The sequence below is a fragment of the Balaenoptera musculus genome, chromosome 16, assembly GCF_009873245.2.
Source record: "Balaenoptera musculus isolate JJ_BM4_2016_0621 chromosome 16, mBalMus1.pri.v3, whole genome shotgun sequence".
In the NCBI taxonomy this organism is placed as follows: domain Eukaryota; kingdom Metazoa; phylum Chordata; class Mammalia; order Artiodactyla; family Balaenopteridae; genus Balaenoptera; species Balaenoptera musculus.
The window spans coordinates 7,274,420-7,296,448 of NC_045800.1; the positions used below are offsets into that span (position 1 = coordinate 7,274,420).

A 22,029-nucleotide genomic window follows, 5' to 3' on the forward strand; every position below is an offset into this window, starting at 1 on the left:
CACATGGGCTGGCCCAGGCTTTGCACGTGGGTAAGCTCAGTGCTTGTGTGGCCCCAGGGGCACCTACTGGTGCTTGCCTGTCCCTAGCTGGTGCCCTGCAGGACTGCACTTGGATCCACGCTGTTCTGCTGCAGAGCCAAGCCCCTTTCCTCTGTACTGTGCTGCCCTCTGGGAGAGTCAAGGAAATTAATTCTTCTGTGTGATTAAATGGAATGTAAAATGTTCTTTGGTCCTAAGAGGATTTAAGCCTGGCTATCAGGAAGAGCTCTAACACACACAAGGGTAAAACTGAGTGGATGGAAAAATAAGCGCAGGAAAAGATGAAGCTGGGTGATAAGGCCAGAACTCAGCACTCCCTGCAGTCCTGTGCACAAGGACAGGTGAGAATTTCACTCTGAGCTTCCTAGCAACCAAAGTAAAGAGGGAAATGAGATCTCTTGAAAGATTCACATTGCTCCTAAGGTGGGACCAGTGAGCCCTTTGCTCAAAAAAATCCTTTTTCTGAGCAATCACGAGCTGAATTTCTCCTGCCCTCAACAACACGTCCAAAGAATCAGCATCCGCTCTAGATGTGCAGTGTTCCCTCCCCATCATGCCTCAACCTGCACCCTCCCATTCACAGGCTCTACTGCCTTGTGACAACTTCCTGCATCTCATCTAAAAATTTTGTTAAAATTTTTACCAGGGCCTTATCCAGTCAAAGTTGATAAGTTCACAGGCGCAGGCTTGGGGCCTGGCTGGGCTTCTCCTGCAGCAGACAGCTGACTTCCTCTCCAGGGTGTCTGCTGCTTCTTTAGCCCAGCCCTCGGTGGGCATTGCCAAGTCCATAGGGAAGTGGCAATTCTTCTCAGTTGAGGGGGCTCTGCCTGGGGAGTTGAATGCTGTCGCCAGCAGCCCAGCCTGAGCCAGTCCCTTCCCCCTCCATCTACGGTGCTTAAAGCTCACCTCTCAACCTAACCGGCTTTCCTGCTGGGGAGTTGTCTATTAAATGCTTTATATTTGAAGGAATAAATATGACTTTGTGATGGGTTCTAGTGTTTTCCTGTGAACTGGGCTTTGAGTCTGGATCGCTTTAGACGTAAAGTTACAGAGGAAAAGAGCAGGGCGGGGACGTCCAACCAGCTGTTGCACTTGGGAGAATTAGCTTCCTGGCTGCTCTGGGGCCTAAGGGCAGCACGCTTGGCCTCTGGCCCGCCGGACAGCAAGCCTGTTAAAGGGTCCTTGAGAATCACTTTCCTTTTGGGTTTTAGAGCCACAGGAAAAACTAAGTTATCTGAAAGCCTTGTGCTTCTTCCGTCTCCATCCCGGCTGAGGCTCCAGTGCCTCAGCAAGCCCTGCCTGGCCACAGGCCACCTCCAGGTTGCGCCTCGTAAGGACTGGAGTCCTGTCTTAATCCTTTTAGGGGCAGAGTAGAGGTCAAGGGCCAAGCTGACATCTTCTGGACCAGGTTTCTTATCAGCCGGGCCCATGGGTGTAGCTGGGTCTTAGGACTTTGCGAAGTGAGTATGTGTCCCTGAGAGTGGCTGGGGGAGGGGCCGTGTACTCATGGGTCACTTTCCCCCTGTGGGGGCTTTGACTTGCCTGGATGCAGCCTTCCCATCTCCATGGTTCTGAGGGCTCCACGGGCAAGCAGCAGACCAGACGGACTTGGGGTGGGCTCTGGGCACGTCTCAGCTTGGGAGGAATGGAGGATGGAGGGGCTTTGTCTCTTCCCTGGCGCCACAGGATTACATTGCATGGCAGTTACCACCCCAGTGATTGACCCTTCAGGCCTCAAAATCCAGAGTGACCCCAAAGGGAAAGGTCTGTCTCTACCATGAGAAACAGCAGATGATGGTTCTTGATTTATGATTGATGAATTCCCAGCCGAGCATCTGTGATTGGTAGGCAAGCCAGTGCTGGGGTCAGGGGGGGACCTGAAGGCCTGCCTCGGCCCACTGAGGTGAGAGCACCTGTCTGTCAGAGTGGGCGGGCCCCAGGGCCGGGCGGGTGGCATCTGTGGCTCTGTCGGTGTCAGGCGTGTGCAGTTGGGTCCCCAGGGAGATGCAGGAGTGGCATGTGATTGTCCCCGATTGTCCGCGGTGAGCCCTGGCGTTGAGGCTGAGCTGCTGATGTGAGACAGACCTGGCCTGCCACGTGGTCGCTCTGTGACCTTGGATGAGCTTCTCTCACCACACAGTCTCTGCGTCCTCGTTGGCAATACAGCAGCAGCTCTCAAGGAGTTTCTCTAACACAGGGTTTGAATGAGAAAGTGCCAGAGAAGCACCCAGCACAGCAGCCTGTCTAAACAGGCGAGAACCAGTGGGACTAGCTTTATCTCTTCGTCCTGGTGCCCCATGGACAGTGTCCTTATACCTTCTCGCCGTCTCCCAGCTACCCAAACCTTGGGTTGCCTGCGTGGGCCGGTTTGGGGTGCGTAGGTGACTTTATTGATGCAATGAAAGATTGCAAGTCCATTAAGGAAAAACGTCTGAGGGCAGCAGTGCCAGCTGCGTGACTTACTGCTTTGCAACTTGAGGCTGGTCTCAGGTGTTTCCCGGCTCCCAGGCACGTCACTGTCCGGTCTGGTCTGATTACTGTGGTGGAGGGACCCCCGGGCTGCAGAGAGCTGTTTTAATCTGCAGGTGACGCTGAGCCAAGGGGGGTATGTCTCTCCAGCGAGCTCCAGAGCAGCTCAGGACTTGGAAAGCCGCCCTTGAGTTCAGAATCTCAGGGTTCCTGGCTCGAGAGCTGGGACCAGAGTGGAGCCGCCACCACGGGGGAAGAGCAGGCCCTGGACGCCCACCTCACGGCCAGTCTCCGCCTCCTGCTGTGGCGCTGCTGGCCAGTGGCTGGAGGTAAGGCGGGCCCCGACCAAGGAGCAGTGGGTGAGCGTGGCTGGCTGAGCCCTGGCTTTGGGTCAGCACCCTTGAGGAGCGCTGAGACACACAGCGTGGAGGATCCTGTCAGCGAGTGGCCGGGAGCCCCCTTTCGCCCTCGAGAAGTTCATGCCCTATTAGCTGTGGTCTAGGGCGAGGCCCTGAGGCTCATCTCTTCCACAGACTTGGAGGAGCTGCCATAAGGAAGGAGGGCACGGGGAAGGCACAGGCCGCTGGGGTGCCTTCTGACCCCTGGCGGTCCTGGCGGAGACAGGGCAGTCCCGTAAGAGAACGAGCGCCAGGGGATTCCATCGGAGCTGTTTGTTGGAAAGGAGGTGCAGAGCATGTGTGCTCCCGGCCAGAAGGGGCAGCTGAGGTTGTCCCCCGCCCCAGGCATAAGCTACCGGTCACTTGCCCCTCCAGGGACTGTCCCCCGTGTTGAGAAGCATGCAGAGGTGTGACCTCACCTGGACGGGAAGCCAGTGGGTCCTGGCACCTGGGAATCTGCTGTTCCCCAAGCCCAGAGCCTCCAGCCCTTGCACCCAGGCCACATCCCTTTATCCCTCCTCCGGTTCTGCAGGGCCACCCACGTGAGGCTGGGCCTTTGGGGGAAAGCAGACCATATGTCACGTTTCCCCTGAAGTAGAAGCAGGACCGAGCGTCCTCAGCTGCTTTGAAATGTGTTCCTTGGTGGCGTAGTTGCTTTTCGGTGATGCCCTGCACGGTTCTTCCTGGCCCGGTCAGTTGGGAGGGTCTTTCCCACCTGGTCTGAGTGGGTGCTGTTTGCCTTGCCCCCAGTGGGAAGCACCAGCTTTCCAGACAGAACATCAGGCGCTTCTTCAGGGCAGAGGGATTTGCCAGGAACACAAGAGGCTCCCTTGGGACTGGGGAGGGTGAAGGAGCCCAAACACTGAAGACCAGGAGCCACCCTGGAAAGGGTGCGTCCAGCGCAGCACGGCGGGGGCATGTGGACTCCAGACAGGCCCGCCTGGCCAGCGTGTGAGTGTCTAAGGGAATGAGTTTAAACAAGTGATAAAGGGCTCTGGTTTTGTTTTTAAGCTCTGCTGGGCAAAGGAAAAGTATCTATCACTTTTCTCTGTTCCGGTTCCCCGGTGTGGTACGGACCCTGCACCGTTCGGGCTGCCGGGACAGTTTCCCTGGGCAGCTCTAAGGAGTCAGTTAAAGTACAACAAATGCTTGTCTTTCTGGAGGCTCAGAAGTTGTACTTTTTTTTTAAACTAGATGATGTGCGTCCCACAAGTCTAGACCTCTGCTTAAAAGACACACCTCGTGCGTGCACACTGGGTTAGCAGTGTGCGCCCAGCAAGCCTTGAGTGGGGAGGGGGCAGCGGCCTGGGCGCCTGGGAGCTGCCTGCTGGGCCGGCTCTCTGTCCAGGTCTTACCTGAGCTACAAGCGAGATGGCCTGAGAGCATCTCACTTGGAGGCCATGACTCGTTAAGATCCATGTTGTATTTAAGAAGCTAATCTACTTGTCAGGGCACTCTGTAGCCATCTGTGGACCGAGCCTCCAGCTGCTTTTGCAGAGGACACTAAAATCAGGGCTGAGGAGTGGCTTCAAACCAGCCGCCCCCCAGCCCCTGCCCCCATGGAGCACACCCAGCCTTCCGGGAGCCCCCTTAGTGTGGGTCACCCCCAACAGCCCAGCCCCTGGGTGCTCAAGAGGGCCTGGTGAGGCCACATTTCCCCACACTTGTGTTTTTTCTTAATAGCTTTATTGAGAGGTATAACTCAAATGCCTATACCATTCACCTCTCAACGTGCCAGTGTGGTGGTGGTTAGTATATTCACAGCTAAGTAGAGGAACCCGGCTTTCGAAGACCAAGTAGCATTCAAGTTGCTGATAGCCCTAGTGAGGAGAGGGCTGCGTGTGCAGTGACCGCTGGGCTTCCTTCCTACCTGGCTGTACCACTCATCACGGGGGCCTGTGGGCAGTGCCCGCACAGGTATACTTCAGAGATAACTTGGGTTCTGTGCCAGACCACCATGATAAAGCAAATATCGCAAATAAAGCAAGTTATATGAACTTTTTGGTTTCCCAGTGCGTATACAAGTTATGTTTGCACTGTAGTCTGTAAAGCGTGCAACAGTGCTGTCTTTAAAAACAGTGTACGCACCTTAATTTTAAAATATGCAGGAAATGGTGACAGTAGACTTACTCAACACAGGGTTACCACAAGCCTTCAGTTTAAAAAAAAAAAAAGCGGTATCTGCAAAATGCAATGAAACGAGATGTGCCAGTAGTTGCTGATACACACAGTGATGGCACGGCCATCTGCACTTTCGTTAAAAAATATTTCACTCCTTTTTATTCCCCAGTGCTAGTTTTAAGCCAGGTTGTTCTGTCTTCAACCTTTAATCCTGCTGTTTTTCTAGTACTTGACTTGGGGCTAGCGCTCAGTCAGGGTCGAGTGAAAGTTTCCTGCTGGGCAAGGTTCTAGATGGCTGGGTGTGTTGACACTGCAGAGCTCAGGTTAGCTGGCCTGTGCTCACCCCTCAGGCGCCCCAGGAACCCTGTCACCTTCCCAGGCCTTGGTGCCCTACCTGCGGAGTGAAGAATAGAAAACTTCCTTCCAGAGAGGGAGAGACTGACACGAGACTCCCAGTGACCAGGCCGTATGATTCAGCATCAGATAGGGCTTCTAGGGTGTTTCAGGGGAGAAGTCTCAGAGCTGGGGGTTCATTCAGGAAAGTGAGAGAGCTGTTTCAAAAGGCCACACCAGAATCCTGAAACCTACAGTTGGCCAGGCCTTGGAGAAGGGCCCTTGCGAGTGCCGTGGGGAAGAAGCAGCCTAACCCATCACTGGGGGAAGGAGAAGGGGCTCCAGCCCTGACATAAGGATGCCTGTGACAGCGAATTCATCATTACTGAACAGCTTGATCCCTGCTTGGGACACCTACCCTGCAGAAGTCCCTCCCCTCTGGGATCTCTCACCTTGATCTGTCCTGGCAAGGCCTGGGGACAAGCCTCTGGGGGTTTCTGCAGCACTGGCGATGGGTCCCTGCTGGTGGAGGAGAGGTGGGCTCACCGCCTTGGCCTTGCCTTGCTGGGCACGTCAGCTAGCTATTGCTGTGTGGCCGGTCACTCCAGAACTTCCTGGCTTCTAGGCAGCTGAGCTCAGCTGGGACTGGACAGTCTGTGGTGGCCTCCCCACCTCAGCTGGGATGGCTGGGCCCCGGCCCCAGGGTCCTTCCTCCCAGTGCCTCCCAGCTCCCAGCTAGTCTCAGGTTCCTGTGTGAATTTGGATGGTGTGACGCTGACCCCAGAGGCCCAGCCTTGGAAGAGGTGCCGCAGCACCTCTGTCACTCTGTGTGGGTCAGACTGAAGTACGAGGCCAGCACATTTCCTGGGGCTGGGGAAGTGGACCCCCCTCTTGGCGGGGGGAGCAGCAGAGTCACATTGGGAAGGGGGCAGGTGTCACAGGCCATCGGGAACAGTGCCAGGTACAGGTGACGTCCTTGCTGTGAGGGGGTGGGTGCAAACCCAGGCACCTGCCACAGAGCTGAGCCCCACTCTGGGGTCTCTCTCCCCTTCCTCTTCAGAAGCCCACCCTTCTCAGCAGAACAGAGGGCTCTCCCGGAGTGACTGAGGAGGTCTGCGGTCTGCTCCTGGCTGCGGGGACCTTGCATCCTTCCCCTGGGGCCTCCCTACATCTCCCTGCTTCTTTCCGTGCTCACAGTATTGGTGGAATGTGTGCAACATTGACCTTCACCTTCCTTTACTCATTCCAAGAGGAGGTTGAGCGCACTTAAGCTTGGCCAGCAGATGTCAGCTAGCCTTGCAGGGCAGCCCTCAGGGCATTGGGGTCAACAGGGACTCTGAGGCCAAGAGTGCTGGGATCAATTAGTGATGCCTGCCGTGAGCACAGAGGAAGAGTGGTTGCGTATCTGCATCCGTCGTCCAGGTTTGCTTTACTTTCTCCTCTTCCTCAGCCCTGAACACACCAAGGTTCATCATGGCCATTCAGCTCCAGCCTGCATTGAATTTCAGGATGTTCCGATTTCACTTGTACTGTATTAGACAAGTTGACTTCCACATCTCGGCCCTGATTGAAACTGACTTCACGTTCCTGATTTTGTTTTAATTTTAATTTAATTTTATTTTTTGGCTGTGCCACGTGGTTTGTGAGATCTTAGTTCCCCGACCAGGGATTGAACCTGCGCCCCCGGCAGTGAAAGTGCCGAGTCCTAACCACTGGACCGCCGGGGTATTCCCTCATGTTCCAGATTTGAAGTACCTTGAGGAAAGCTGTTTCTTCCATAAGCCAGATTCCCTGTGTGTTTAGAGGTCCCTGAGGGAGTGTCCACGTCTGGTTCCTCGTTGGGTCCCTAGAACCAGGCCAGGCTCTCACATGTCAGAACTTGGAGGTAAGGAATTGGGAAGGAATGAGGATGGATTGGGTCTGAGGGTCCACTTTGGAGAGGGCAGCCTCAGCCTACAAAGCTGGTGAGCAGCTGAAAGCCCGTGGGCCGACGTCCACTTTAGTAACTGCCCTTTACTTGCGCCTTGGCCGGGAGCCACGCTGTGATTCTGTCAGGTCCTCAGCCTCCGGGCTGGACGTACACTGTTCCTTGGTCATCACCTCCGTCCCGAGACGTTTCTGCCCAAGATCCTGGGCCAGCAAGAAAAGGCTCACTCCCCCTCGGGCCAGGCAGGGCACAGGCAGGAGGACGCCCCTGGAGTGGGGAGCTATTGGGTGCAAAACAAGACGTGAAAAGCGAGGCAACCTGAGAAAAATCGGGTTCTCTGCTGTGCGGGGAGAGCATATCTGCACTTGACCGAGTTTTCAAAACCAAACTGCAGCCTGGCCACATCCCAGACTGGCCCGGAGGTGTGGGAGGGAAGTGGACGCGGCTCCCTCGGCCTGGGAGAGCTGCCCAGGGACACCGCAGAGAGAAGAGAGTTTGCCAAATGAAAAGGCAGATAGCAGTGTGGGAACAAAGATGAGATTTCCAACGGTAACTGCATTTTTTTTTTTTAACCTTAAAATAGTGCCACACTTAGCAGCACACATTTTTTAAAAAATATCTTTATTGGAGTTTAATTGCTTTACATTGGTGTGTTAGTTGCTGCTGTATAACAATGTGAATTAGTTATATGTATACATATATCCCCATATCCCCTCCGTCTTGCGTCTCCCTCCCACCCTCCCTGTCCCCCGCCTCTAGGTGGTCACAAAGCACCGAGCTGATCTCCCTGTGCTATGCGGCTGCTTCCCACTAGCTATCTGTGTTACATTTGGTAGTGTATATATGTCAGTGCTACTCTCTCACCTCGTGCCAGCTTACCCTTCCCTCTCCCCTCCCCCCACACCCCGTGTCCTCAGGTCCGTTCTCTCCGTCTGCGTCTTTATTCCTGTCCTGCCACTAGGTTCATCAGTACCATTTTTTTAAGATTCCATATGTGTGTGAGCGACACAATCTTATTGCGAATCACTGCCTCGCGGCCGCTCGCTAGACCACCCATCCCCTTCACCTGCCACATCGTCCCTCCCGTGAAAGGCGAGGGGAGCTGCTGTGGGGTGGGCACCTCCCCGGGGTGTCTGGGACAGTCATTGCCTTCCCTCATTTTCCAGAACTGCTTTCTGAATCAACTCCAGCCAACTGCAGAACATTTGTTGTTGACAGTTTAGAACAGTTTTTATAACGTGGATGAACATGTTCACAAAGCAAGGGAGATGTCTCACCCCAACATGAGGCTCCGCAGCCTCCTTTCCCAGGCAGGGTTCTGCCACCGCAGGCCCTGGGTGGCTGGGTGGACCCCTCAACACAGCCACGTTTCCGAGTTGAAAGCCGAGCCTCGGACAGGGGCTCATTTATGTCCCAAGGTCAGCATCTGGTTCCCGGTTTGGCCCCAGTCATGAGCTGCAGCTCTAGGTCGTGGAAACGCAAGCCTGTGAAATAGGCCGCTTATCGGACCCTAGATCTGGTTCTGTGCCTGGCCTTCTGGGGGTCAGACTGCTGAGCCCAGCCAGTAAGGGCTGAGCTGTGCTGCTTTGCAGGAAGTGGCCTTTTAGTTGGGGGAGCAGCTGCATTCAAGGGGAAGCTGTTCTTTGGGTGGCAGGAGACACGATCACACCCTTGGGAAGCGGTTCAGGCTAGAGGGCTGCCGGTGCGGGCCTGGTGTGTCCTTCCCTGCCCGCTCCGGACCACGCTGGGCTTTGTGTGGCCGCGTCTCCGCTCCCCGCTTGGCCACCTGCACGTGGGGATGGGAGCTGTGCATGCTGCCTTCCAGGCCACCACGCCGGTCCTGGGGGCTGAGGATCCGTTTGATTGATTGCCTCCAGAGCCTCGTGCTAAGTGTGCAGGGCAGTTTGCCGTTTGTCTCAGGTCTTTCTAAGGCCTGCATGGGTCTCCCATCTGTGGACCTTTCCAGGTACTTGTTCTGGCGTCAGCTGTCTAGACGACTGGTGCCGCCCAGAGGATCCTGGCAACTGCCTTTGGGCAGCAGTGAAGATCTTTGGGTGGACTTGGGCTGTGTGGTGGGAGGTCCTTTTCCCTCAGTGGTCCCAGCCCCACATGTGTGTCCTTTGGGGGCCTCAAGGGGTAGTCCCGCTGTACTTGGCCAACCCCCGTCAGGTGAGCAAGGAGGTGACCCTGCACAGGTGTGGCCATCTGCACATGTGACCGTCATCCCGTTATCCTAGCCAGCCTAGCATGGGGGTTTTGAGGCTGCTGTGGTGTTGGGATGCTTCATAAAATCTGGTCCATAGTTAAAAGAGGGCTTTCTGGGGACTTCCCTGGTGGTCCAGTAGTTAAGACTTTGCCTTCCAATGCTCAGGGGGTGTCGGTTCGATCCCTGGTCAGCGAGCTAAGATCCCATGTGCCTCGTGGCCAAAAAACCAAAACATAAAAACAGAAGCAATATTGTAACAAATTCAATAAAGACTTCAAAAATGGTCCACATCAAAAAAATCTTAAAAACAAAAACAAACAAAAAACAAATAAAAGAGGCCTCTCTGCCTGCTGGGTCAAACACGATTATTGCAGCCACTTTCCTTTGGGGTAAAACTGCTCAATAACTGAAATCTGAAAGCAGCAAAATCATGTCCCTGAGACAGTTCGGTTCTTGAGTTGCAAGCAACAGAAACCGACTCAGACCTTAGAAAATGACGCATGGTTCTGTAGGAAGGATGTCAGCTGAACTCACACGGTGTCCAGAAAGGCCAGAAAATGGGTCTCAGAAACACCACAGGGCAGCTTTGCAAGGCAGGAGTACGTCATCCCTTTTGGCCAACAGCAGCCCTTTCAGCCTGTGTCGCCTGGGGAAGGAGCAGTTCCAAGAAGAAATATGGTGCTGTTATCCAAATAAGGTGGCATCAAGGCTGGGTGGCCAGAAAGTTACCGAAGTCCTCCCTGGGACCCACCACTTTCCACCTTGGAATTCATGAGGGCTTTGCACTTGGCATTCACTGGACCGCTGGCCACTCTTAACAAAACTCCGGCATCTCAGCCCAGCGTCATCTTTGTTTTCCACTGAGTGTGTCTAATTGCACAATTACTTGTGTGCAGCTGCAGCGCTAAGCAATACCGGGTCCAGGGGCAGACGTCAGAGCTGGCCCCGAGCTGGGGCTCTGCGTCCCTGCCAAAGCAAGCCTGAAACCAGCAAGTAATTGACATCAGGGGAGTTCGCTGAGCCCTCTGCCCTGCAAAGTTAATGCTGGACAAGTTGTTGAAAGCAGTGCACTGGTACACTTTCCTAGGTGTGTCCAGTTGCAGCTGGAATTATTCTGAAATGGATAGACCGAGTTCATCAGTGGAAAGGGGATTGTAGAAAGGGAATGGTCATTTTGACTACAGGGCCACCAGGACCCTCTGACCCTCATCGGCAGGTGTTTCCTCGGACTCTGCGGGGTCCCTGGTGCTATTTGAGGCAGTTCTCCTTGTTCCCTTAGCTTGTCTCCTTGACTGTAAAATGGGAATAAGATCAATCAGCGTTGTGTGATTCTTATCAGTCTTGGAGTTTGTGGGGCTTCTTTCTTGGGGTCCTAGCAGTGTCTAGTAGTTGGTAGCCTAGCTTTTGATCACAGACCCGTTTTTCATGACTTCTCATTAAACGTTGTGCCTTGCCTTTCTCCCCTAAATTCCCTTGACCATAGAGGAAATAGGGCTTCTCCCTCCAGCCTGAGAGCCAGCCCCTGAGTTGGTACCCCATTTTCCAGAGTCTCTGAAAGGGTCATTTGCCATCTTAATACATACAGCTCTTAATCCATAATGTGTCAATTCTGTTCTAATACACTAAAATTTTTTCAAATTGTTAGAAGCACTGAAGGATGTCGATTAACGTGAGGTGAGATAAAAAGTCTAATTGCAACTTCATCTTCCCAGCATTTCCTGGGGTCTTCTGGGTACCTCTGCCCCCGACTCCAGCAAGACTGTAGGGACAGAGGGTGCTGGGCACGGTGGCTTGAAAGTAATTGGATTCCAAGGTGTGCAGGTGGCTTAGTCCCTTCTGGAACCGAAGGAGCATGTGTATACGGTATGGCCTCTTTCTTTGTAGAAGCAGACCTTGGCAGTGACCTGGCTAAGCTGTCTCTCATCCTCAGTGCTGGGGGGTCTCACGTGGTCCCCGTAAAGCCTGATCCTCAGCAGGCCCACACTATGGTCCCTGCACCTCATGCAAAACACCTGTAAATCTCGCCCACTCCCACCACCCACCCAGCTGTCCCCACTCAGCATCCTTCCCCAGCCTGAGCACCTCTGAGCAGCATGGTCCCTGTTGTATCTCCATCTCCTGCCTTACCATAAAGAGCCTGCAGCCAGTATCCAAGCCTCGGGCCTCAGGAAGCTTGGGGTCTTGTGGACCAGCCTCAGCTGCATTCTGCATGCCCAGCCTGAACGAGGGCAAAGGGTGGGTTTCGCCAAAGAGAAAGGCGACCCAAGTGGGGGAGGGAGGCGATCGCTAGGCAACCCCGAGTTTGTTTCCCAGGTAACGGGATGCATGCATTGATGCTGTGGATGGACATGTTGTGGTGACGGCCCCTCAGCCTCTCCAGACGCCTGCCTTGTGCCCACTGTCGTTTTCCCATGTGGTTGCTTTTTAATTAACAACTCGGATTTCCAGTCGTGATCATGAACTTTAAAAACGTTGTCTGATTAACCCTCCTGCCAGCAACCCCCAGTGTGAAGTCGGGGTGTTCGTCACCCTGTGGGAGGGGCAGCCCGGGGCAAGTGAGCACATCTGCTCACGGGGTCCTGCAGGAGCCCAACCTTGGGCTCCGTAGGAGGCGTGTGGGGCGGGGGCAGACTCTGGAGGAGGAGAATGGGTCCTTGGGGGTGTGGTCATCTCACTTGGCAGAGAGGGCAGGTGTAGGAGCTTTTGTGTGTGGACCCCGAGTTGGCACAACCGCTGCACCTTCCAGCTGCTTCCTCCGGTGAAGTACTTTCCACCTTGTGCCTCCGTTTCCTCTTCTCTAAGGGGGACGGTGGTGCTGTCTCAAGGGTGAAGTGAGAAGGTGTGGGACCCATGCGAAATTACTGCTCCCCCCCTTCTCCCTCCGCGGGGTCTCCAGGGCTCCTGTCTGAAGCTGTCAGCCTTGGTCTTTGGGGGAACCTTCTCCCCATGTGCCCACAACACCTCGGCTCTCGTGGACCTGTCAGTTGGGCAAAGCAGGATGCTAGTAGGGCACTCGCGAGCCCCCCAACAGCCAGCCAGCTTGGTGCCTGCTCCCCGCCTGCCGTGTGAGTTGAGGGCTGGTGAGGATGCGGGGTAGGGGATCCCTGTTCCCACTCAGGACAGAGAATGTTGAGGCTCAGCTTCGCTTGGGGATCCAGGTCCTGAGGAGGCAGAAGGGCTTTGGCTGCCGCTCACGGGCTGGGAGGGACCATGATCGCCTGCGAGGCCCAGCCCGGGGCCGCCCAGAGGTGGCCTGCTCCCCGCTGGTCACCCCAGCCTGTTCTTCTGAGACCAGGACAGAAGCCTCTTCTCTGCTCCGTATTCAAAGAGGTGATTGTCCCCCGATGCTGCAGCTGTGGCGTGGGAGCGCCGTCTGGGGCGGCGGTCGTGTGGGCATGTGGGATGCCCACCCCCTGCCCTGTGCAGCGCCAGTGGCACTGTGGCCACAGCACCAGACGGGGAGCTCCTCTTTGAGCATCTAGCCCAAGAGTGTGGCTGACTGGGTCCCGAGCCCTGGTGGCTAAGGAGGGGCCCCACCCAGTCTCGGGGCTGCCAGGAGGGGAGCCCTTGCCAGCCGTTCTGAGCTGTGAGGCAGTGGTCCCGCAGATAAGTGTGCCAGCGGCTCCCGCTCTGGCCTGCAGGAGCCCGATCAAGCCCAGTGGCCAAGATGGCCACCAGAGGAGAGGATAAATCGATTCTGTGTGTGGGGAAGGAGACAAGATGGGCTGAGCCGGGCCTGGTGCAGTGGCCACGATCAGAGTTCATCTGAACATCTGAAAACCTCAGATGCATGGAAAGCTGTCTTGTTGTGACTTGTGCTCTGTGACGTCAAACACTTGTGATTTGATGAGAAAACGGGAGGTGCCCTGTCCTGGCCACCTCAGTGCTGCGGTATCTCCCGAAGCCCAGGGGTGTTTCTCCCGTGCCCAGGGCGGGGGGGGGGGGGTCATGGTGATTCAACATCGGGGCCAAAATCCAAGACCTTCCCATGTGAATTTGAAAGGAATGGTTTTGTGGAGAGGATGAATTGCCCTGGGCTGGTGCGTGTGCCGCTCGTGTGCCCCTTGTGACGGGTCCCCATGGCGGAGGGCGGACACTCCTCCCTCGTCTGGGTTGGAGGCGCTGCAGCTGCGCTGGGCTGGAGAACCAGCACTTAGGCAGCGTGCAGGGAGGCCCACCCCCGGCCTGTGCCCCCCGAGCTGTGCGGTCGAGCATCCTTTGTCTCCATCAGAAGCACCAAGACATGAGACGGCCCTGGCTGGTCTAGGCTGCTGGCAAACATGCTTACTCGGTGGTCCTTTGGGAAATTCCGTTTGGTCTTTTGAGTCCCCGGCAAGCCGCTTGGCCTCACACGCACACCTTCTCCAGCACCTTGGACTGGCTTCCTCTCCTCACCTGGCGCAGGTGAGAGGGCCCCTGAGCCGTGCCCAGGGCGCCTGTCCCCCAGGGGTTTCCTCCAGGAAGCTCCCATGCGATGCTGGTGCCTCAATGTGTCCCATTTCATCTTGGACCCTCTGGCGCGTGTGTGGAAGGGCAGTGGGAACAGGGAGGCACAGCGGAGGGAGGGGCCGAGGGGCGGAGCCTGCTCCAGCCTGGGGAGCCGTGGGCCAGGCCCCGCCTGCGTCCCAGAGGCCTCTGGGCCTTGGTGGTCTAGGGGCATACGGGTAGCCACCGTGCTGGCCCTGGTGGCAGAGGCAGGTGCGGGCCTGCCCGGGTTCCTGGGCCCGAGTCCCACGTGGCGGTAGAGCTTGCGCCGCAGCGCTGCCTGTTGGCTACGTGTGTGCTCGCGAATGGAGGCATCTCAGCTCCTGCGGCAAGGGGGCTGCGCAGATGTTGCCGCTCGGTCTCCTTGGCTTGTCCCAGAATCCTCCCCGGAGGGAGGCACGTGGACGGCGGGGCGCGGTACCTCACTGGGAAGCACGGCCGGTGCGGGAGGCCCGGCCCCTCGCTGCGCGGTCCCGCCGTGTGTGGGGCGGGCCGCTTCCCTCACCCACCCCTCCCGTCCTGTCCCCACCTCCCAGGTATCCGCCCCCAGATCATGAACGGCCCCCTGCACCCGCGCCCCCTGGTGGCGCTGCTCGACGGCAGAGACTGCACCGTGGAGATGCCCATCCTGAAGGACCTGGCCACCGTGGCCTTCTGTGACGCACAGTCCACTCAGGAGATCCACGAGAAGGTGGGCCCCCTCCTCACCCCGCCCGCCGCCCTGGCCCCCCCAGGTCGGGTGGCAGCCCCTGGCATTCCGCGAGCAAGTGCTTGGTGCCGCCGCCGCCCTGACGGGTCCCCCGCCTTTCCACCCTCAGGTCCCTGCTGGCCAGTCCCTCTCACCTCCGTGGGCCTCCCTGGCCACGCCTCCACTCCCCCCATCCCCCTGGCGTCACCGAGCGGGCCCCTGAGCACAGCCTGCGGGAAGCTGTCAACACCCAGGCCGCGTCCTAGCTGGCTGCCTTCCCGCTGGAATCCTCTCCTGCGTGTTCAAGGGCAGTGGGGGCCTCCAACCTGTGCTCTGCTCGCCCCGTCACAGGTTTTAAATGAGGCTGTCGGCGCCATGATGTACCACACCATCACCCTCACCAGGGAGGACCTGGAGAAGTTCAAGGCCCTGAGAGTGATCGTGCGGATAGGCAGCGGCTACGACAACGTCGACATCAAGGCTGCAGGCGAGCTCGGTAAGTGCCTGGCGGGTGCCCAGTGAGTGCCCAGTAAGCGCCTGCTGGGGCAGAGGCAAGCCGGAACAGAGGGCACACAGTGCCTGCTCCCGGCTGGAGGAGGGGGGCTGGTTTCACAGGGAACCTAGCCAGGCACACCTCCAAATACACAGGTAGAAGCGTCCTGCTGGGTTCAGAGGCCCCACCCACCTTGGGACCTGTGGGGCTGGGCTGGGCTGTGTCACTTGGGAAGGATGCTAAGCGAGACAAGCCACAGGTCCTTCCCTGCAGAGGGGATGGTGCGTGGCCACACCTCTGTGCTGACTGGCCAGGACCCATCAACCGGAAATTACTTGCGCTGGGTGCACAGCTCAGGGTTTCTGGGTCTCCTCCAGTCCTGGGATGGCGCTGTCTCCCCAAGGGCTGCTGTCCACACAGGAACCTTCCTAGGTCAGGGCCAGTGCAGGTGGACCACTGCACAGCCCCTCCTGCCAAAGAAGAGCAGAGGCAGCAGATGGACCCCCAAAGGCAGGGCTCCCGGCCGCTTTCCAGACCCCGGGCTGCAGGCGCCCTGAGGGGGGGGGCCTTGGCGTGGCGGCCTCCCTGTCCCAGCACCTGGCGTGGGCTCTGAGTGCGTGGAGCATTTGCAGAGGCTCAAGGGGCCACGCTTTGACAGCAGGGGTCCCCAGGCTGCCCTGCTGTCTTTGGAGGGGCCAGAAGGCCCTTCTAGACCAGCCCCTCTCTGGTGACTGTCCTTGTTGTCTTCGAAACATGCCGGCCCTGCACCCAGTGCGTGGGGCTGTGATCTGCCCGGTGCCCTGCAGCCATGAGGCTGAGAAGGGGTACCTCAAAATGGTCAGGAACCCAGGCCTCTATGCCCCTGCCTGCTCCCGCCCCAAGCCAGCTTCTCAGCCCCTACGGAGCCAGTGCTCCAAAAGCAGGCCAGGTGTATGCGGTGCCTTGCCCGGTCAGCTCAGCACCATACCTGTGTGTGAACACCCACAAGCATGTGGTGTGACGGTTCCGCCGCAGCCCACAGACACCCACCCGCCTGCTGCTGCTTCAGCCCAGGGCACCCCAGTGGGCTGCGGCGTCCCCCCAACCCCTGGAGGTCCCAGCCCGGGGGCTTGAGTGAGGACTGCGGATTTGTTTTAGCAGTTAGTTCCTCTGCTTGCATCGGGGCTGCACCCAGTTCCTGAACCACGGGTTAAGTCTTGTGGGCGCGTGCGGTGGGGGGAACCAGGCCCCCCTCGGGGGGCCTGTACTGAGTGGCGCTGGGTCTGGTCTGATTCTTCGTGATGGTGCCGGGCTGCTCTGCAGAGCGGCAGGTGGCCTGGGAGTGGTGGCTTCGGCAGGTTGGGCTTGCCTCCCGGGTGAAGCCCAAGGATAAGGCAGGAGGTGGTCATTGCCCCGCAGGTGCTGTTCTTCCCCTCCCCTGTCCCGAGTGGGGTGCTGTGCAGAGGTGGCTCAGAAGGTGGATCCTGGTTTTTCTGGGTCACCCCTGGCCAGTCTCCATCGTCTCACCCCCTTCCTTGGGGGGTCGCTTGAGCCTGTACAAGAGGAGGAGGGGTTATGACAGCGGTGGCTTCCCACGTGCACCCCAAGCCTTTGCTCCCAGCCTCAGCATCACTCTGAGCCCCGCTTTGTCGCCACGGAGGAACTTGGGAGGATGCGAGTCTTCAGAAGCACGTCTACTGTAAACTACAGCTTTCCAGTTTTCCCCGGCACCGGGAAGAATGTATTTGTTTGAAGACAAACGTTCTTTGTGCTCTTGATAGGGCTGAAATCCCAAGTTCGAGCAGAGACAGAGAATGTGGCTCGACACCCCCGGTGACTCCGGATCCTTTCCCTTCACCTACCTCCGTCTCTGCAGCATCTGCCCCTCTTGACACCGCCACCCGCAGTGTGTGCGACATTGGGCTTCCTTGCCAGGACCCGGCCACTTCTCTCTGGGGGGCGGGGGAGGGGGGAGATGGGATGGGAGGTGCCCGCGAGGGAATGTCCCATCTCCGCAGTTGTAGAAGCTGCCTCGCGAGCAGACCCACGGCCTGGGTGGGGCGGCCGTGTCCCCAGAGTCCCCCCACAGAGGCCAGCCGGGGGCCTGCGATGTTGAAAGATGTAAACGGCATGTCCGCGGTGGCCTTTTTGTTGATCCTGGTCCAATCTGATAAGGGAGCTGCTTCGGGGACATCTGCTGGGCCGTTTTGAAGGCAGTTTTCAAATGTGGACTCTGCAGAAGGAAAATGGGCCCCTGTCCAGCTCTCCTTTGTCTCCAAATGCACTTCGCAGCTCACTCGGTCAGCTGAGCTGTAATGAGGACGGAAGAGCAGGTGGCTCAGGTCTCTGTCCCTCCTGATGACGTCCGGGCCCACGGCGTGTGTTCCTGGGGGGGCGGCTCCCCTCCAGCGTTCCCTGGAGCCCATTCCTGAAGGCTTTGGGGCCCAGGGCACCTCGCCTCCGGCCCTGACACGATGGGCGAGGTGCTTCCTGTTCAGAGCAGGGAGCGGCTCTGGGCCACCCGCCACAGGCGAGGACAGCGCCTGGGCAAGTAGAGGGATCCTCCCCATCTGTAGTGTCACCCCAAGATCCAGGAGGAAGCTAGGGCCCAGACCGAGCGCCAAGCACTGTCACTCTGTGAGCCTTTCTGGCCAAGCTCGTTAACCTGGTGTCCAGCCTGGTCCAGTTCAGAAGGCGATAGAGCAAAGAGCAAAAGCATCAGCTGAGGGGACAAGCAGCTCAGCTCTTGGGCTCGGACTTCGGGTCCACGGGGGCTGCAGTCTTGCTCTGTGGGTGCCAGCAGCTTGTCCTGATGGCATTTGGAGAATCACCCTGAAGGTATGAAGAACAGATTAGAAGGAGTTTCCCCTCAAGAGGGTGGTCAAGGCTTTAGAGTTTCGGCCATCAGGGCAGGAGGTCTCAGGGGATGCCAACAGCACCTCCTCCCAGGCCTTGGGGCACCCCAAGCCCATGTATCCTCTTTCCCAGGCCTTGGGGCACCCCAAGCCCACGTATCAGCTTTCCCAGACCTTGGCCTTGGGCTCTCCATACAGGCACAAGAGCCAAGGAGCTAAATTTCAAAGTTCTAGTGTGAAGGCGGAGAGATGGCCCCACTGCAGTCCCTCGTCCCCTGGGCGGGCTGGTGCGGTGCTTTCTCTCTCGTGGACGCACAGATTCTCTCCTCCAGCCTCATCACATCTCGTCCCACCTCCCAGGGTGCAGGGGGGCCCCTGGGCCTGGGCAGTTGGCTGCGTCTGCAGCAGAAGGTCCACACTCGGCTGTTCTTCTGCTGGACCTTCCCCCTGGGCTTCAGGCAGAACAGATCAAGCCCCACGAGGAATGGAAATTGTCCCAGCTGCCAGAAGATTTTCTTATACCTCTGGCATCTGCCTCCGTCTCTCCAGACTGCAGTAATCCTGACTTCTAGTCTAGCCCCAGATCCTGTGCTTGGTTATTTCAAATGAAGTGGGTGCTGCAAGACGACTGACTTGCAGCTCGTGGAAGGTTTGTCGGCCTGGATCTCAAAACCTCATCCCCCGGAAGCTGGGGCAGCACATGGATGCTTTCACCCTGGGGGCTGTCTGTCCTCCCGAAGGGGTCACTGAGACCCTGGACCTCAGGGCGGCCCTCGTGGGGTGGCGACACAGCCGCTAGGAAGGGGTGCTCCACGTATTTGGTCCCGTTTTCTGTCTGGTGGAGCTGCAAGTGCTCTCTGACCCGAGAAGATAGAGGAATGCAGGCGCCTTACAGGTGGCCTGGCCCTGCATCCCTGGCTGTGACTCCTGGGGTCCCAAAAGGGACGTTTTGAGCTGGGCCAACGTGCTCCCTGGACACCTGTGACCCTCCTTGGAAAGCTGCTTGACTGGCGGACCCCAGGCCTCGCCAGGGGAACAGGGCTGGATCTAGGCCCACTGGCCCTCTGTGTGCCTGCCCCTCCCACATCTGGCAAATATTCTTCCCCAAAACACCCTCCCACTGAGGAAGGTCAGAGCCAGGGCCCTTCCTGCCTGAGACTTGGGGCGGTTCTCCCTGCAGTCCTCAGCTGCCGGCCTCCTGGTGCTGGGAGACTCTAGCCCTTCCTCTCTTCCTCACACAGAGCCTAAGGGATCATCTTCACCGGCTGCTCTCAGCCCTGAAAGCTCTTTCAGAAAGCAGGGCGGGCACCTGTCTGCTCTGTTGTCTTTCTGTCAGAGCGGGAGGGTGACCAGGGTCCACTGAGCAAATGTGGGGCTGGATTCAGACACCGGCTCCGTCCTGTCACAGCCCACGGGCCTGGAAGGTGTTACTTTCTAATTCTTCTGTCTTGCCTTTTTTTTAAAAAAGAAAAGAAAAGAAAAACAAGTAATAACATGTTCATTGCATTAGACTCTTAAAATACCATAAAACAAAAGGCCGGTCTCCATTACCCCAGCCCCGGCCTGGGAGGAGGATCCAGGAGGTTGCATTGCAAAGAGCCTCTGGTCTCCTGGACCCCAGAGACCATCAGGAGGGGGCCCTACACGCTAGCTTCCTGGCGCTGGACGGGGATGGTGGACGGAGCTGGACCACTGCTCGCTTCCCAGGGACGTGGGGCCTGAAGCACTGGGTGGGCAGGACATGGGGTCAGCAGGGGGCTGGGGGGTGAGCCAAGCCCCGGACAGAAGTCCTCCTGGGATGGCTACGGGGCTGGAGGTCCCTGGGCATCAGAGCCAGAGGGCTGTGTCCCCTAGGTGACAAGCAGGCCTCAGAGACCCTCACCTGCTCGGGGCCATACACATAGTCAGTGGCTGAATGGGCCGCCTTTGCCACCCCTGCCCCTCAGCTGGGTGCACTGGGAGCCCTGGCGCTTCCCCACAGAACTTGGGGTTCTCATCCCAGCGCCTGGCTCTTGTCGTTTCCAGGGATCGCCGTATGCAACATCCCATCCGCGGCAGTGGAAGAGACGGCCGACTCCACCATCTGCCACATCCTGAACCTGTACCGGCGGAACACGTGGCTGTACCAGGCGCTGCGGGAAGGCACGCGGGTGCAGAGCGTCGAGCAGATCCGGGAGGTTGCCTCGGGGGCAGCCCGCATCCGCGGGGAGACGCTGGGCCTCATTGGCTTCGGTACGTGCGCCTGCTCCGCCGGGGCCGCCGCAGGGACCGCCTGGGGGAGGCAGGCCTGGCCCTGGAAGTCGGGGTGCGCAGCGGCCGTGCCTGCGGGAGGAGCTCACGTGGGCCGGAGGAGGGCCCTTGCCCTTCGCCGGGCTGCCTGGGGTGGGAGGTCAGAGGTCAAGACTGACCAGGGAACTCGCCCGGAGGTAAGATCTGGGCTGCTTCTGGAAGAGTGGGTCCGACGTGGCTGGGTAGGGAGGATGCAGCGGGTGGGCGCCCCCAGAAAGGCGCCGTGCTCCCTAACTGCCCCGGGCAGAGGGGAGGGGCCGGTGGCTGAGTGGAGACCCAGGCAGTGGGCAAGGCCCAGCTGGAGGTGCCAGGCGGGGGTGGCAGTGAGGAGTCACTGAAGGATTTTTGCGCCAGAAGGTGGCGCGGTCAGGTCAGCAGCTTGGGAAGCTCCCCCAAGAGAGGGGGCGTGGTGAGGCCTCCCTCCGCGGTGACACAGCCGGCGGCCCTGGGAGCGCCTGGGGCAGGCTCCGCGGCAGGAGGTGCGCCGGGTGGAAAGCAGGCTGCCTGCCACGGCTGTTGGCAGCGCTGGGCACCGGGTCGAACCCCGACTCGGCAAACGGGAGCCGGCGGGGCGGGCTTGCTCGTCGCTGAGTCTCAGTCCCACCGCTCGCCGGCTCTGTGACCTTGAGGACAGGGCCCGACCCCTCTGCCTCAGTTTCCAATCTGTAAATTGGGAACGAGCGTTACACGGTTGCTGCTGGGAAGCACACGGGGCGTGTTGTGACTGCAGTGCTTGGCTCCCAGAAGGCCCCCTCGGCTGCCAGTCAGCCGTCAGCTCGGGGCTCTGTGTTTCCGAATGACTGAGGGCAGGACCTCTGGGACGGCCACACTGCCTCCTCGTCCCGCAAGCTCCCGGCCAGGAGGCCCGGGTACCGGCTGGAACAAGTAGGAGGAGCTAGGCTTCTTCCAGCAGCGCACATCTTTCCAGCACCCGGGTCTGAGTGCTAAGAGCCCAGGTTTCAGGGGTGATCGCACTCAGGGAGCTGATCCTTTCGCAGAAGAGTCTGTCTTCATTTTTCTGGAGTGGAAGATACAGAATGACTCAAATGCCGGTGCTCTCTGTGAGCCGCAGCGCCCTCTGCTGGTGCCCGCGGGGCTTCCCCGCGCTCTGGGAAGTGGGTCTTGGAGACGGTTCTTAGAACAACGTGCCGCCTTACGCCGATGCACAGGCCTCAGGTGGGCTCCGGCCAGGGTGCAGAGCCTCACCTTGCGAGTGGCCCGGCCACGTGGTAGAACACTTGTTTCCAGGGCGTCTGACCGCAGCCATCACAGCAAGTTCTTACGGGGGACATTTCTTCAGCTGTACCCTTTGCCATTCATCTTTTGAAGGCCAGTCCCGTGATTCCAGCCCTGTTTACTGAAGACTGTAAGCCAAGCATTGCCACAGTCCCGGTGCCCCCCTGCACACTAGGTTTTTCTTTGCCACCTTTCCTGGTCTCTCTGGAGCCTCGCAGAACTGTAGGCAGAGCTGAGGCAGGAGGCGGCACGGTCATAGGCGGCCTCACGCCCCTGCTGCCGCCCTGTTAGGGGCTGAAAGCCTCCGCTTGCCTAAGAGTCGGCTGAGAAGCAGCAGCAGAGCCCGGAGTGTGGAGCAGGTTCCGCCAAACCCAGTTCATGCCGCCATGCGGGGGCCTGGACGGGGCGTTGTCGCAAGCTTGACCCCAGCCCGGGCCGGTGGTGGGTACTGCTCAAGGCCAGCCTCCGAGTTGGGAACGAGCATGAAAAATCTGAAGGGAAAGCCTGCCAA

At 58.4% G+C, this 22,029-nt stretch overlaps 1 protein-coding gene across 6 annotated transcripts in view; it reads left to right on the plus strand.

Moving 5' to 3' along the window:
* Positions 1-22,029, plus strand: part of CTBP2 (C-terminal binding protein 2) — a 163,408-nt gene that overhangs the window by 134,428 nt on the left and 6,951 nt on the right. For 4 of the 6 annotated variants that reach the window (XM_036829683.1, XM_036829681.1, XM_036829682.1 and 1 more), the window contains 3 exons: positions 14,515-14,669; positions 15,018-15,162; positions 20,019-20,225. In XM_036829683.1, the coding sequence (XP_036685578.1) occupies positions 14,532-14,669; positions 15,018-15,162; positions 20,019-20,225 (490 nt within the window). In that variant the 5' untranslated portion in view covers positions 14,515-14,531. Of the gene's footprint in view, positions 1-2,624; positions 2,838-14,514; positions 14,670-15,017; positions 15,163-20,018; positions 20,226-22,029 lie in introns of all 6 variants that reach the window. The other 2 variants (XM_036829679.1, XM_036829680.1) reach the window with 1 other exon arrangement.